This window comes from Pholcus phalangioides, unplaced genomic scaffold (genome assembly GCF_987345545.1).
Source record: "Pholcus phalangioides strain wild (caught in Gottingen) unplaced genomic scaffold, Ppha-v1.0 ptg000015l_1, whole genome shotgun sequence".
Classification (NCBI taxonomy): Eukaryota; Metazoa; Arthropoda; class Arachnida; order Araneae; family Pholcidae; genus Pholcus; species Pholcus phalangioides.
In genome coordinates, this window is record NW_028301608.1 from 106,503,420 (window position 1) to 106,521,001 (window position 17,582).

Consider the following 17,582-nt stretch of genomic DNA (forward strand, 5'->3'; position numbering starts at 1 on the left):
TCCTCGGCGAGGAAATTCCTGCGGCCTTATTGTGATCTTCTGCATAGGCTATTTCCCCATGTTTCTTTTTCCACGTCAAGGGCCGACGTTTTCGGTGCCACAGGTACCGTGAAATGTCGTTTACGGTTTTCTTCTGCGCCGATCACTTTGAAATGCATAAAAGTGACTATCACCCTTTAATTTTTGAAAAATTTGTTGCTGTAACCGTAACCACGAGAGTTAAATTTTTGTTTTTCTTCTCATTCTCGATGGCATACTCTGAAACACCTGCATCTCCAATTTCATTCTCATTTGTCCGTTTTTGCGGTCTCTAGGCGCTCTTACACCGGAAAAATTATTTCATGATCACCCTGTACATGCGGAAAAACTGACGATGAATACCTCATTTTTCAATTTCGAAACCCGGATAACAAGCTTATTTGTGAATGAATTTATGAATGTCATGAAAACTTAATTACCTCAAACATATAAATGATACGTGAATGAATGATATCGCGTTCAAAAGCAGCCTATATTAAAAAAAAGTATATTACATATCAAATACTTTCACTGGACTTTTTGTGCTATCGTCATTGGCTGATGCAGCAGCAGCGCTGTTATTTCAAGGCATTAAAATCGAGGTACCACGTGGAGAGTAGATTTGGGTCTCTGTCGCAGTATCACGTCGTGATACCCTTTACGTTAGAGGTTCCGTAAGGAATATTAACGTGGATATCTGTCTGGTAGTTCAAGTTCAAGTATCACGTCGTGTGAGGTGTCGTTCGATTATTTGTTTGTTCAGAAAGTTCTTCAGGTACATGACAGAGTAAAAAAACCAATAGTGGATAATTATATCAAAAAGAAGTGTGGAAATCTCGTGTTTTCCATGAAATGTTGAAACGTGTGACTGATAGATGGTTTCAAAATAATCGAAACCGCAACGCAATAATCGTTCTCAAAAAATGCTTTGCACGTATGTTGAGATATACGAGATGTATATAAGTTCAGATGACAGAGTAACTCATTCAGTTCGTTATTTGAAAAAACCGTGATGGCTGTCATTTCTTTGATATATGTTGCTCAAGGACTTTTGATTTTCACGTTTGTGAAGGGTAAGGTTGTCTTTTAATCCAATTATGACTGATGTTTCGCTTAAAAAAAATGTTTTTTAATTCTTTAAGTGGCATTGACGAGATATCTCGCCTCCTTTAAAGCCTCTGCTTTCAGCATTGAAAATCGGAAGAAATTATTCTTCATTCGAAATGACATTTTAAAGGGTGTTTAGTGATTTCTGTTGTGCCCCTTAAACGGTTAAGTAATGATTTTCAAACAAATTTTTTAAAAGAAACGGTCATGGAAATTATAAGGTTTAGTGAGCGTCATGGTTTGTTTTTTTAATTTCACATAGAAATTTAGTTTTTTTATGATTTTTCGAGAAAGATTACATTTTCAGAAATTTTAGCCTGATTTTTTGATATAAATTACTTTTTTTTCCTGATCACAAACAGAAATAATTTTTTCGTTAAATTAAAAAGCAAAAAAAAACCAGTTTTTTCCTAATTTTTTATTCGTTATAGTGAATGAGGTTCCCGTAGTAATAATCACTATAGTCCGTTTCAGGTTAACTTTGCAGTACAGAGAAAGGTAGAGAGCGTATTCTTTCGCCCCAAAATATAGTTCCAATATATCGGAGGCTTACGATGATCATTTATGCAGAATATTTCAATTTTTTGAATGATTGAAAAGAAATACTGAAAAAATAGATTTTTATTCGTTTAAGAATTTTAAATTAGAAAAAAAATGATCACCATTTTTTTACGTGAAAAAAAATTTTCTCAGTGAGATTGGCGTGAATCAGCTATACCTTACCGCCACCGCGCATCGATACATTGGTTGAAAGGCTTTCGTTGTCATAGCAACGTGTGATGCGGTTCCCTCATAGCTTCCCTTTCACTGCAAAGTTAACCTGAAACAAACTATAATTAATTTAATTTTGTAAATCAAGAAGCTGATTAATTGAAAATAAAAACATACTAAATGAATGTCCAAATTTTTTGAATCTTCTCAAATATGTTATGGTTACTGGTCATTTCTCAAGCCACCGATAATCACATATTAAAAAATTCTGTGCAATTTGGTTTTGAATCCGGAGAGCAGTCTTAAATGATTCTATGATAATAAGGAAGATCATAAAGAACAAGGTGGGGGAAAAACAGCATTAATTGCGGGAGAACCATTTTATCCGCACTTAATGCTGTTTTTTTCCCAACTTTCCTCCGTTTTTCAAATTCGAATATATCAGCAAATATTGTACTTACGTAGAAACGTGGAATTTTCTAGGTGACATCAGGAGAGACAAAACAACACCTTTTTAATTGGAATTTGGGACACACTGGAGTCTGTATATAAAAAGTTAATTTTTTTATTTTAATAACTACTAGCTGATACCCGGCGACGTTGCTCGCCCCGTAAAAAATTTATATATATATAGCTTATTAATTACTTCTTAATCAAAAAAATTTCTGCATCAAGTAAGAAAAAATTACTTTTATATTTAAATATTTTAATTAAAATCTTCAGGCAATCGCTTGTGGATACACAATATTTTTTCTTTTTCCATCTGGTGTGTAGTTGTACAAATTTTTGCTATTACCAACACGCGAACAGGTGACGAAAAGGTGTGAAAAACAGGGCTCAAGTAAGTTGATACCTGCCACTGCTAACGGCTGGCCTTGCGCTTTGTTGATTGCTAAACGAATCGGGAACTGTAATCGCTTGAAAGTGAATGGCATTTCTTCGGTGATGATTGGGATACGTGGAATGAAGACTTCTTTTTCTTTGTAACATCCAGTTAGAATCGTTGCTTCAATGATGCAATTGTGCAATTTCTTCACGCAGAGTCTGTTGCCATAGCAGAGTATCGGTGTCTCCAAATTTCTTAAAAGCATTACAGGTGCTCCGACTTTGAGGGTCAAATTGTGTGGTGGCACACCCGGAATATCCAAAGAGTTCAGAAATTCTGCAGGATACAGAACTGTCTGCGCTGTGTCTGTGACAGTGTGAACCGATTTGTAAGATGTGGAGTCTCCCGGAATAATTTTTAGGATTTTTCCGTTGATCTTGTTCACACTCATTTTTCGGTGCCAGAATCGCACTCTCACAAAGTCACTCATGGTTTCGGTGATTTCGTTGAATTTTTGGGAAGACTTTGTCTGCAAGTTCTTGAACTGAGTTTATATATATAATAACTGGCAAAATCCATTTGGGAACGTTATCAGTCCAGTGCTTGGGTCTACGGGAATTCTTCCATTGCCAAGTTTGATCAACTGATGTGAAAAGCAGTGCTGAGTCATTTTGCAGTTGAACTCGCATGTTGGTGGATAATGATAATTTTTTAGCTTCGTGCCAGAGTGTTGATGTCCTAACAAACTCGAGGCGACCACCGATAGACAGAACCTTCACTTCCAACCCATCTCACTAATGGCAGTAAATTGCAATGTAACGATATGGCCAGAGTTGGTGTTTGGTGAAGTAGAGTGCTGATGATTTGAGGCAAGCATTGAGTTCATCAGCTGGCGTAGAACATTTTTATTCCCTGTTTTATCGTCGTAGTTGTTGTTCTCTGTTGTTAGTGACGTCAGATGTCCAGCTTCTGCAGCGAATATTATTGAAACTCCTTTTAAGCATTTTTTAAATTGAAACTATACCTCAACGATGGGTGGTTGATGAGATAAAGGTCACATTAGCACTTACAGGACACCCTGTATACATGCAAGCAGAAATACCCGGCGCTCTTCCCGGGTTTTCTTCAATTACTGGGAGGATTGGAAAAGAGTGACAAACCGTTGTAAAGGAATAAACTGTTGTAATAACAGAATTGAAGGTGTGACAAACCATTGTAAAGGCATATATTCCCGTCCGAAACGCATTGTTGGAAACCACGGCAACCAAAGTAAACGTCCCGAAAGTGATTGTTGAGACCCCAAAACCATTGTTGCCCGACAGTTTTTCGCCCATTTCGGGCATTTGCCCAGCTCTGACGAACTTTTAAAGTAGCCTACGGTTCAATCCCGGACCTGTTTGGTATATAAGCAAAATCTGGCGACGATCGGTCTAAAACTGTAGATTTGTATAAAGAGCATACATACATACATACATACTTTCACATTTATATATAAAACTAGCTGATACCCGGCGACGTTGCCCGCCCCGTAAAAAATTTATATATGTATAGCTTATTAATTATTTCTTACTCAAAAAAAATTCTGCATCAAGTAAGAAAAAATTACTTTTATTTTTAAATATTTTAATTAAAATCTTCAGGCAATCGCTTGTGGATACACAATATTTTTGTTTGTCCATCTGTGGTGTAGATGCCAAATTTTTGGGATTACCAACACGCGACGTAAAGCTGTCCGTGTGAAAAACAGGGCTCAAGTAAATTGATACCTGCCACTGCTAACGACTGGCCTTGCGCTTTGTTGATTGTCATTGTGATATGATGATTGAAAGTGAATGGCATTTCTTCGGCGATAATAGGGATACGTGGAACGAAGACTTCTTTTTCTTTGTCACATCCAGTTAGAATCGTTGCTTCAATGATGCAATTGTGCAATTTCTTCACGCAGAGTCTGGTGCCATTGCAGAGTCTCGGTGTGTCCAAATTTCTTAAAAGCCTTATAGGTGCTCCGACTTTGAGGGTCAAATTGTGTGGTGGCACACCCGGAATATCCAAAGAGTTCAGAAATTCTGCAGGATACAGAACTGTCTGCGCTGTGTCTGTGACAGTGTCAACCGATTTGTAAGATGTGGAGTCTCCTGGAATAATTTTTAGGATTTTTTCGTTGATCTTGTTCACACTGTCATTTTTCGGTGCCAGAATCGCTCTCAGAAAGTAACTCATGGTTTTGGTCATTTTGTTGAATGTTTGGGAAGACTTTGCAAGTGCTTGAGCTGAGTTTAACAACTGGCAAAATCCATTTGGGAACGCAATCGGTCCAGTGGTTGGGTCTACTGGTTGGTCAACTGATGTGAAAATGATAGCAGTGCTGAGTCATTTTGCAGTTGAATTCGCATGTTAGTGGATAATGATAATTTTTTAACTTCGTGCCAGAGTGTTGATGATTTGAGGCAAGCATTGAGTTCATCAGCTGGCGTTGAACATTTTTATTCCCAGTTTTGTCGTCGTAGTTGTTGTTCTCTGTTGTTAGTGACGTCATACGTCCAGCTTGTGCAGCGAATATTATTCAAACGCCTTTACGCATTTTTTTAAATAGAAACTATACCTATACGATGGGCGGTTGATGAGATGAAGGCCGCATTATCAGTTACAGGACACCCTGTATATAGGCTAGCAGAAATGCCCGGCGCTTCTCGGGTTTTCTGGAATTAAATTGGAAAAGTGACAAACCGTTATAGAAGAATAAACTGTTATAATAACAGAATTAAAGGTGTGACAAACCATTGTAAAGACACGTCTGAAACGCATTGTTGGGAACCACGGTAACCAAAGTAAACGTTCCGAAAGTGATTGTTGAGGCCCCCAAAACCATTGTTGCCCGACAGTTTTTCGCCCATTTCGGGCATTTGCCCAGCTCTGACGAACTTTTAAAGTAGCCTACGGCTCAATCCCGGTCCTGTTTGGTATATATGCAAAATCTGGCGACGATCGGTCTAAAACTGTAGATTTGTATAAAGAGCATACATACATACATACATACATACTTTCACATTTATATATAAGATTCAATCCCTTAAAATATGAATGACATATCTGAGTATTACACGTTATTTGGATACTTCTTCTGATTGGAAGTGCACTTCTAAGATCAACGGTTCGGCAGTAAAAATGTCATACACCTTGTTTCCTATTCACCCTGTATAGTGTGAAACCTGGATATATAACGATTCTTCAAATAATAATAATATATTTCAGATGGATTATCGTTGTATCGAAAGGCAGAAGTTAACATTAGATTATAGACAATTCCAAACAAGACTTGAATGAAAAATTCCTGTAGAGGGATTTATCGTTATATCGAGTATCGTTGTTGCAAGTTTTCACTGTACTCGTATTTTACAGGGCATTTGCGTATTTTCCCGTAATTATGGCCATTCCAACTTTTTTATCCATATATGTCCCGTTTTTTCCCCGGCATTTTAAATTGAAGTTTATTCGAACTTTTATTTTTTATGTTTATTATTTTTACATCAGTATATATTATGACAATTTACAAATAATATCGTGATTAATTATGACAAAAATACACATATTCATCATGGATATTATTGAATTTTCATCTTCAACGTTTTTTTATTCAATTGAAAAAAAAATTGATGAGCTGTAATTTGATTCTATCTAATTCTAATTTGAATTCTATCTCGCTCATCGGTAATTTTTCCAGCAATTATTCTCATCTTCGCAAGTTTATAGCGAGAATCGTAGATGTCCTGTGTATTTAAGAGGTCTTATATTCAAGATTTTCGCTATTCAAGAGATTTCCTGTACTTTTCTCGATGAGATATAGTTAGTCTAACGAATTAAATTTTTTTTAGTATGCTAACATAATTCGCAATAATTACACAGTTGTCCAAATTGTGGTATTTTAGGATTGACAGTCAGCGAGTATTTGTTATGGTAGTCCATAATTCGAAAACATACTGGAAAACTTTTATAGAAAAACGAGCGAAATTTCAATATTTTTCCACATTCTAAGCATCAACAGCATGAAAAGAACTTAAATTTTAATTGAAATTTTAATTATAATATGCGACGCAAAGTATAAAACTGGAAGTGGTTACGACTTTCGCTATTCTTTGGTTGACTATACGTTCCGTGTCAATACTAAAGTATGTACACATTACGGTAAATGTGATAAATTCGTCATAATAAAGAGGCATAATTAGGCTGACCATATTTCTTCGAGAGAAATACGGGACATCGGGATTCCAAATACAGGGAAATACGGGACATCGCCAATTATCGCCAAAAATGACGCCAAAATCAAACAAAGTTGCCAAATACTGTTGAAATTACGGAAAATCACAATGGCAGGAAATGATGCATTACTACAAATAGCAGTGGATTAAAATGTATTCCACGAAAAAAAAACGTTCACATGGCAAATGTGGGAGATTAATATTCTCATATATAGTTGTAATTATCATAAAATAATTTCTGAGTTGAAAAATAATGCAAATCTTTGACTTCAATAAAGAATAAAAATTCAAGTAGGCTTCGTGTAAAATACGGGAAAAACCGGGACACTTTTGCCAAAAAGTCGGGACGGCCAAAAAAACAGAAAATACCGGGACTGTCCCGGGAAATACGGGACGTATGGTCACCCTAGGCATAATAAGACGTACCAATCGTCTTAGTATGTTTGACAAATTTATCATTTTTACAGGTGAATATGCGTAATATCCAAGCGTCATTGGTAAATTTGATAAACAAAAAAAAAATTATCACTTTTACGAAAGATTATGCGGTAACCAAGTGTCGTTGGTACATTTGATAAATACTTGACATTTATCGTCTTTATCTGTGATTATGCATATTACCCCACACCACAACGCATGTGTGTACCACAACGCCTCCAAAAAATGGCTCGGGGAATCCATGATGTTCTTAAGTCAGCCACCTCGTTGGGCAATTTGCCTGTTGTGGCGTTGTATTTGTATTTGCATTGAAGTATACAGGACACTCTGTCACCCTTGACATTCTTCAATACTCATCGAACTTCAAGAAACGGACAAATCATAGATTCCAGTACGACTTCATCTCCATTGAGTTCAAAATTTTTTACGCAACTTTTCTAGCAGCATTACTTGCATTTAAAAACAATTATAATGACGATGATGGTAATAAGAGGGGAAAAAATTCAATTTTTGATAACCCATGTGAAATTTTGATTCGATCATATTCAAAACACACCGATCAAGATAAAAGCCAAATTATTGACACTTTCGTAACCACACCGTCTTGCCATGAAATGCTTATTTCAATGTAATGTAAAGAGACAGGAGTTTGTACTGGATCAACATTTGGAGGGGGTTTAAAAAATGGAAGCGCACAAAATGAATTTCCGTCTCTTCCAGAGAATTTTGAGTCATTAACCTTCAAAAAAATTTTTAAATAAATTCACAGACGCTAATTAAGATAGCATTTAATCTCTTCACTCCGGTTTTTAATTTAACGTTTTTAAATGGTTTTTATAATGATTTTGTTTTTAAGTTAAGACCTGAGGTACCCATGAGCGACATTCATGTCATATATATAGCCATCTGGTGGCTCGTCGTCCTTCAGCTGCTGGCTGATCGGTTCACCGTTCAATGCGCGGTTCCGTTCGGCACATATATACGCTCTAGCGAAGGAAAATGTCTATCTCCTCTGTAGCTTAGTGGTCAGAGCGCTCGTCCGGCAATCCAGGGACCCGGTAGAGGCAGAGATGAGTTTTTCCTTCCTTAAAACAATTAACATCTCAAATAATAAATATCTTCACAACATCCAGTCTTCCGTATATCTCGTATTAACAAGCGAAGAGCGGCATTTATGTCATACACATATGTGTGCATAACTAAAATGGTCCTAGTGACGATATCAACCCTAATTAATTAATAAAATTTTTTTTTCGAAGGACATTTTGGCATGCAATATAAACACATATCAATCAATTTTATTTTTCTTATTAGTCAGTTTTGGCTCGGGTATGAATAGGTTAAAAAGGCATTTTGTTTAGATATTTCATTTCTTTTTTGCAAAATATTAAAAAATATTTTTATTTGTTTATTCTTTTAGGGAGAGTAAAAGCCCCTAATGCCCTTTCCTACGCACGTCTCTGAAAAGAGACATCAGAAGTTCATACATGCGGCTTCTGAAAAACGCTTATAACTTTTGAAATAATCAAATACTGTGCTATGCTTCAGTTCTACTGTTTATAATATTGAAATGAAATATTTAAAATAAATAATCAAATCCCAAATGAAATTATTTTTGACTAATTAGGGAGTCTCAAGAAAGATTTTCGTCGCTCGTCTCTATAATGAATTTACAGTATGAAAGAGACAAAAATGATAACAATAGTCTCGGACCTACGGGCTGGAGCCCTATCAGCCCAACCCTATAACACGTAAACCACCGTCAACAACGTTAGCTCCAAGTTCAAACATAGATATATGATTAAATTTTGTTGAAAAATATGCATAAAGAATACAGAAGTGGAAGAATTATATCAAATGACTTATTTTATGAATTAATTCGTTACGAATATAAGCGAATGTAAATTAAATGTTAAGCTCTGATCACTGAATTTGCATCTTCCTTTGACAGGCATTGCGGCAGACCACACTCAAGAATGTGAAGGATATCACTTGCCCACGCTTTCCAACGAGCAATACTTCGGAATTGTTCGATGCGTTTCCGAATGTAAGTTTCATTTTGGTTTGTGGGTTTTCTTCGACTTGTAAAAATGCAACTCATATGCATAAAAATTTCATAAATGCAAAAGAGAGATTAAGAAATCAGTTACATGACAAGTGAGGCATACCTAATGTTTACTGCTGTATTTGATAGATTCAAATGTCCCGAGAAAGGAGGAAAGGTACGGATGGACTCACTTAATTACAAACATGACGTAACGAAATTTTTCCACATTTCAAAAATTTTCTATGGCCACGATTATCCTGTAAAAGTTTGATAAAAGTTATTTTATAAAACTTGAAATGTAGCCAATAAGCGTAGCGGTTGCATTTGAACGAATGTAACCAATGTTTTTCAAGTTTTGTAAAAGAATTAAACAAGTTTGTTCGTGAATCTGGTATCTTCGAAAGGGTACGCCGATCACTTGCTAGACGCTGCCAGACCTGCATCGATGTGGTTGGTGATGGCACATTTGAGTAGTTATTAATGTAAATAAGAAACTTTTTTTTTTTCATTTCCTCAGCATTTCGTGGATTTTTCCGCCAACACTTTTCATTTCCGACCCCACTTTGCTATACTCGTACAAATGCTTCTTTATGTGCATTTTACCTTCCCGTAAATGAGTTGATGGACAACTTGTATAGACATGGGCATATTGGAGAATTTTTTTAGAGCATATTTTTATTTTGTGCCTATTCCGGCGTTTTTAGTACATATTTCAGCTTTTTTTACTACACATTTAGCGTTTTTTAGTGCATATTTTGTAGCTCGTATAATCCGGGCTCTAATGATAAGAAAATTTTTTAATGAGGCTGGAAATTTGTGAATGAGGTTCCCGTAGTAATAATCACTAATTATTTTAATTTTGTAAATCAAAAAAGTCAACTAATTGATATTAAAAACATTAAATGACGTCCCAATTTTTTGAAACTTCTCAAATATGTTATGGTTACTGGTTACTTCTGAAGTCACAGATAATCACATATTAAAAAATCCTGTGCAATTTGGTTTTTTAAATCTGGAGAGCAGCAGTCTTAAATGATTCATGATAATAAGGAAGATCTCATAAAGAAGAAAGGGAGTGGGGGGGGGGGAACAGCATTAATTGCGGGAGAACCGTTTTACCCGCATTTAATGCTGTTTTTTCCCCCCTACTTTCCTCTGTTTATCGAATTCGAATATATCAGTAATTCATAAGGCCGGGATTACATTATGAAAAATTGATAAAATATCTTTTACATAAAAAACCTGAAAAAAAAAACTTAAAAACCTATTAGTTACATTCGCTCGAATGTAACCGATAAGCTTATTTATTGCAATTTCCAAGTTTTATAAAACACCTTTTCTAAATCTATTATAATTTAATCCCAGCTTAATGCATGCATATATTCTGACAGTCCATGATTGATGTAACTTTGAATGATGATTGATGTGACTTTAAATGATGATTGATGTGACTTTAAATGATGATTGATGTGACTTTAAATGATGATTGATGTGACTTTAAATGATGATTGATGTGACTTCAATTGGTGATTTCAGCTAATTTTTGAAAATGTATACTATCCGTTTTAGCTAAAAATGAAACAATTCTGAAAGATTTCACTGATTGCGAGGATCTACAAACAGAAAGGGTAAAGCATATTTCTTTCTCCACACATTTCTAAACGTCGCTAACGATTATCATTATTTTTAGATCATGCATTGATCATGCAGCAGAGAAGTCACATCAAATTTAAAAACGACTTCTAGAATTTCTATTATCTATTATAGAGTAACTAGTAAAAACTGTATAAGGCTGGGATTACACTATAAAAGTTTCATAAAAGTTCATTGATAAAACTTGAAAAATGCAACCAATAAGGACATCGGTTGCATTTGCTCGAATGTAACCTATGGGCTTTATTGGTTGGATTTTTTGAGTTTTATAAAAGGGATTTTATCAAACTTTTATAGTTTAATACCGGCCTAACTCAGGTTAAAACGAAATTTCGCTTGGAATGAACAATCCTAAGAACTATATTTTCACAACACATAGTATTTGCGGTCGGTCGCGTGGTCACCACTACTGCCGCGGAAAATGGATATTACTAGATTCAATTTCATTGAATGCTTTCGAAAAAAATCGAAACCACATTTTCGACAAAACTAAATTTAGTTGGTCGTCGTGTTCCAGGTACTGACAGACATTGCGTTGTTGAATCGTGTTTAGTCAGTCACTTCACGGTGCACACAAGCATGACCTCTATATTCACGGTGGACATTTTAGGAACCTCCTCATGTGAAAATATTCCCTGTAAAGGTTTTCCATGCTTTTATATACAGCTGTTTATCTGTACCCTGTCTGTGACGTCATAATTTTCTCGTTCCACTTCTAAAAACGTTGATCGTGAGCAGGGTCGGTGTCCTAGAAATTCTGCCATCTGAGGCGGATAATATTTTGCCGCCCTTATGATACGACTATCTGAAAAGAGTTTTCTTCCTTCCCCTCTATTACTTTGATACAGTGGTTCTCTAAATGTTGGTCGCGTCCCCCTTGATGAGAGTAAACATATTGAATCAATAAATTGCCGACGGCCATACCATACTGAAAATACCGGTTCTCGTCCGAAGTTAAGCAACATCGGGCGCGGTTAGTACTTTGGAGGATGACCACCCGGGAACACCACGTTCTGCTGGTATCAATTTTTTTTCGACTTACGTTGTTTATGTCCAGGGTTGTGAGCGGTTCTATCTATGTATCACACACACAAGTGAATATGATAACTCTTCTTTGAAAGTGGTCCCACAGTGGATGCATTTGATTAAATTTTTTCCAATTGGTTCTGGAAAAATGTCTGCACTTCAAAGAATAATTTTTTGAGCTTTTTGTACTTATATATCATATAACGCATTGAAATTCTACATAAAAGTAACTAAAAATAATTTGAAGACAAATCTTATTCAATCAAGTATCACGAATGTGCTTTTTGCGCACTTCCATGTGAAAATGAATAAATTAATATTTATTGTGTATCCAGAGGCAAAATTTATTTATTGAAAATTCAAGAATCGCTCTCCTCATTCTCTAGTTTTAAAAATCGTGATTCTCCGCTTTATTTTTTGCTTACATCGGAGATCCCCACATGTGGGGAGCACGCCCCACAAGGAGGCAATTTTATTTTTAAGGGGGGGGGGCAATTCGAGAATGAGTTTTGCTATTAAGTCTTATAAAGAACTTTTCAGAATTCCGCCATTTTTATATCAGTTCAAAATGTTTTTGTTAACAATGTCTTGATGATTTCTTTCCTTCATTTTTCTGTTTCATTGGTTTCTTTGGAAGTGGTTTGAATCCAGACGTTTTGTGTTTCACGGATAATTTGTGCCAGTAAGACAGTAAGATGAAGTTCACGAACCCCCCCCCCCCCCCGCCGTCTCAATAAAATGAAGAAAAATGAAGGCCACAGTCCTTTTTACAAATATTCTTTATATAGCAATGCAAAAACAATGATTAAGAGTATCCATAATTTTCGGACTCTTATGCTGTGTTCGAGGCTTTTCACATCAGCAGACGTTTCGCCTACTATCGCTCGCGGTGACATCATCGATGCAAGTGACGGTAAGCAAGATGAAACAATCTCTTTTGAAGAGTGATCTACTGGCGTTTCGGCTGAAGCGTTGCGAAATCGGTACCGTTGTTGTGACGTGGAACAAGGAACGTATCTGCGATATCGATAGTCGACGGTCTTCCGAGGACCAAATTTGTGAGAGACAGTCGACTGGTTTTTACGTCATAACTAGAGTCCGGACGTTCAGGCAAAATAACAAAAATGCCCCTTTTCTGCCGATTTTCAAAATACTTTTATTTGCAAAAACGCTTTCTTTTTTAAATTTTTTCTGCCGTAAATGTCTATTTTCATATTGCTTCATATTTGTTCGTGAATTTTAGAGACCTTAATAGGTAGAACTTGATATTTTTAGAATTGAGAACTTCAAAAGAATTTTTATGTGTTTAAAATATTCATCCTTTTCCACGAATTAATTACGGGTGCTCGGTCGATTGCTATCAAAATGAAAGGGTTTGAATTTTCGTGTTCCCGCAGTCAAGTCGATTGCCCTCAGTCTGATTTTCATGATTATAGTTGATGGGGGGGGGGGGGATTTCAAAACTTATGTGACACTTGTGGATCAGAAAGTGGAAGAGCACTATCAATGCGTTGATGGGTATGCCAGAGAAGATATGTTTTTACTGGCGCCCTCTTTGGTCGACTTTAAACATTAATTTCTGATTTCATGTATATTATTGGAACGTGTTTATCTCTCTCTCTCTCTCTATTTTGTTTGGGAAAATTTATGTTGTAAATTATTATTTTAATAAAATTCAGTACAGTTGAGCTCAATCGTAGAGAAATTTGATGTAGTCAAATATTGATTGATACATTTTTATTTTATTTTGTTGCGGTGAAAAGATTTTATTCCACTTCGAGACAGTTTAAGTTTCGATTTTGTGCGTGTCGAAGTTAATTAGTTTCGTTTTTGGTGTAATTTATCTTTGATTTTAAATATCACTTTCAAATTTTGCGCGAAAAACACTTGGCCATAATTTTTCAATTTATATCGTTTCAGAAGAAATCAATTTTTCAACAATTTTCAAAAATTCATCGGCAGTAGACGCACCGTATTTACCTAATGTATTGTTATCATTCACCTAGCATATTAATAAATTGAAATTAAAAAAAAAATGCAAATGCAACACATTCGTTCCAGTCCTCTTTGATTTTTTTTGAACCTCTTTTCTATTCACCACGAAGCTTTAAACTAATCCTATAAGCGAAAATTGTTTTTCTTTCCCCTCCACGTTCTTTCTACTTCATTATTGAATAATGGTTCTTATGCCGTTTTATAGGTAATCAATGCGGCTGAGAAATGTGAAAGGGTAAAACGAGCTATTTCCAGACCTTCTATAGACCCAGAAAACCCGGAACATTTCAGTAAGGTAATATAAATTGTTTCATCCGTCAATAAAATAATTTGTGATGTATGATTTATTGGATAATCGCTTTCTATACGGTATGCGTCAGATGTCTGATAACTCTTTAATCGCCATTTTTCTTTCTGCTTTAGGTTTACGAATGCGTTGCCGAAAGAGTCGGAAGTGTAAGTTGATTTTAGAACTTTTTTTTTCCTGTAACCATCGGGAATTTGTCATACCTTATGTTTATATCGTCGAATAACTTTGTGAATTCGTTTACATAGTTTGATTGAATATTTATACTTTTTGGATTTTCTGCGTCTTAATATAAGATTTGAATATGTTCTGAGTGTTCCAAAAAAGGGTATTTTGTAACCCTTCATTTGGCACGGAATGTTGCTCTCAAGCGCAACGTGGTTTTTTTATATGTTTCAAGTAAACACATTTTATATTTTAAACTCTTATTAATGCTTTCAAGCAACTAAACTCGGGCAACTTGAATTTTGCTTGTGAAATGTTCATAAAATTTCTATAATTACCAGTAGAATAGCTCAGAGGTGCACATGTCTTCTATTTCTTGACAAGCCAAGCAAGAACGATTTTTAACCATTGCATTTTCAAGGGAAATACCGTGTGTGGAAGGTATGTATATGTGCTGTGCATGCTTCAACAATGATAGAAAAGACAGTTGGAAAACAATAAATAACATTTTTCAACCATCAAATTCATGTAAATCACGTGAAATGAATACAGTGTGCTCTCCTAAAGTGTAACATCACATGTTTTAAATATTGACAATAATTTTTATTATTATTATTTAATAGTATTCAGGATACTTCATTTGCTTAATATAACCCCTTGAAAATTCTCTGAATATTTTTATGCTTGCCAGTTACACGGTTAATGTAGTTGTGTTATAGAGTTCAGTTCGAATACCCAATACGGTCCACTGGAAGTAATCGACAATTATGGCACACAACATTCTTAATTCGGCATCATTCCATTTTTATGAAAAACCTCTTTAATACAGGAACTGAGCCCTCGTTCGTTTCTCATGCTCACGAGAATGCCACTAGGATAAAAATAGCTGGAGCTATCTTGGCAATTTCGATTTACACGAAAGTGGACTTGGACTATAAGTCAAATCGAAATTGCCAAGGTAGCTCTAGCTATCCTTATCCTAGTAATTTTTAAAAAACAGTTAGGGTTAGGACGTTTACTATAAGTTCTCACCCCCATTATTTTTTTGCGATACCAATTACCTGGAATATAATTTGTTTTTCCAGCTCTCAAGCCTAGAAGCAAGACAGACAGTGTATTTTGAAGTGAGTGTAAAAGTTAGACTGCTAAATATGTTATAATAATTCTCACCAGTCTCTCATATTTGATAACAATGTATTAGTAGAAATGTAAGGGTATTATCTGCGATGAAATATCTTCTCTTTTTCCCATGGTTTAGGACTGTATACGAGCTGTAGGCGCTGACGTTCAAGGATGTCTTGGAGATTTGTGGCCAACCATTGATCTGAGCAAATACAAAGATGTATAACGAATGATCTACACACTAACAAAGCATACTACAGTGTAACACTTCACTTGGATCTGTAACGGCAGAATATGAATTTTTAATAGCGAATTATACGCATTTTCAATAAAGTTCACCAATTATTCTTGCTCACAAATAAAGCGTTTTCGATGAACATTTCAATTTCTTGAATTTTTGATTATTACCTTCATTGCTGCATGTTTTTTGCTGAAAAAATACGATTGTTTTTACGAGTAGATATGTTTATGTACTTATATTCTGCAACAATTATTTTTTCTACGTATATGTTGCTGGCAAAGCCCCAAATTGCCCAAATTGCCTATTCGCGAAGTGGATGGCCATATTACCAAATTTGTTGTAAATTGACTTGGTCAAGTTCCGAATTTCGTACTTTAGCCAGCCAGTTCACGAAGTGGCCGGAATCCCTGGTCAAAGTCCGATAACAAAAGACATGATTCGTTTTAATTGAAAAGTTTGAGTATTTTTTCGTGACAATTATGGCCGCGTTAGCTATATTGAACCATCATATCGCTTTACCATCATATATCATTTTTTTTCTCCAAAATTTGACAGAAAATACTAAAATCTTACGGTGATGCTGCTATAGATAAAACTTCAGTGTACGCGGATAGTTTCTCAGTTTCTAAGAAGGTAAAATGTCGACTGACGACCAAGCTAGCTGCTAAGAAGATTGCACGAAAGTGCGCGCGGAAAAGACCAAAGTTGTGAGAGACAGTCGACTGGTTTTTACGTCATAACTAGAGTCCGGACGTTCAGGCAAAATAACAAAAATGCCCCTTTTCTCCCGATTTTGAAACTACTTTTATTTGCAAAAACGCTTTCTTTTTTAAATTTTTTCTGCCGTAAATGTCTATTTCCATATTGCTTCATATGTATTCGTGAATTTTAGAGACCTTAATCGGTAGAACTTGATATTTTTAGAATCGAGAACTTCAAAAGAATTTTTATGTGTTTAAAATATTCATCCTTTTCTACGAATTAATTAAGGGTGCTCAGTCGATTGCTATCAAAATGAAAGGGTTTGAATTTTCGTGTTCCCGCAGTCAAGTCGATTGCCCTCAGTCTGATTTTCATGATTGTAGTTGATGGGGGGGGGGGGGGGGAGGAATTTCGAAAATTCTCAAACGTCATTTAAGTCGTCATGTGTAAAAATTATGTGACATTTGTGGTTCAGAAATTTGAAAAGCACTGTCAATGAGTTGATGCGTATGCCAGAGAAGATATGTTTTCACTGACGCCGTCTTTGGTCGACTTTAAACATTAATTTCTGATTTCATGGATATTATAGAAACATGTCTATTTATTTTTTTTGGAAAAATTATGTTGTATGTTTCTATGTTTGTAAGTGTTCTATTATTTTAATGAAATTCATTACAGTTGAGCTCAATCATAGAGAAATTCGATGCAGTGAAATATTGGTTTATATATTTTATTTCATTTTGTGTTGTGGTGAACAGATTTTACTTTGACAATAAAAAAAGCACTCAAGTCTTTCAATTCGAAATAAAATTATTCTGTATAAGATGACAATTAGACCGATTCTTCTGTATCCTGCGCCTGTCTGGTTGTTCTCGAAGAAAATGAATATCATCGCTCTGGAGAGATTTTAGAACAAGACTCTGAGGGGATACATCGGACTACCTTGGTACGTTAGAAACGTTAATATC

At 35.4% G+C, this 17,582-nt stretch overlaps 1 protein-coding gene across 1 annotated transcript; it reads left to right on the forward strand.

Moving 5' to 3' along the window:
• The first annotated feature begins 1,010 nt into the window (after positions 1 to 1,010).
• LOC149077298 (uncharacterized) lies at positions 1,011 to 16,054 on the forward strand. The gene is made up of 7 exons (XM_089242783.1): positions 1,011 to 1,091; positions 9,308 to 9,403; positions 10,973 to 11,031; positions 14,283 to 14,372; positions 14,501 to 14,533; positions 15,635 to 15,673; positions 15,808 to 16,054. Exons 1-7 carry the CDS (start codon positions 1,031 to 1,033, stop codon positions 15,895 to 15,897), a joined length of 468 nt encoding a protein of 155 aa, XP_089098909.1. The 5' UTR covers positions 1,011 to 1,030; the 3' UTR covers positions 15,898 to 16,054.
• The last annotated feature ends 1,528 nt before the right edge of the window (positions 16,055 to 17,582 follow it).

Excerpts from the sequence above, each read along its gene's own strand:
- LOC149077298 (XM_089242783.1), top strand. The coding sequence starts at position 1,031 with ATGGCTGTCATTTCTTTGATATATGTTGCTCAAGGACTTTTGATTTTC. Across the intron at positions 1,092-9,307 it reads GATTTTCACGTTTGTGAAGG|GCATTGCGGCAGACCACACT; the intron begins GTAAGGTTGTCT and ends TTCCTTTGACAG. Across the intron at positions 15,674-15,807 it reads GACAGACAGTGTATTTTGAA|GACTGTATACGAGCTGTAGG; the intron begins GTGAGTGTAAAA and ends CCCATGGTTTAG.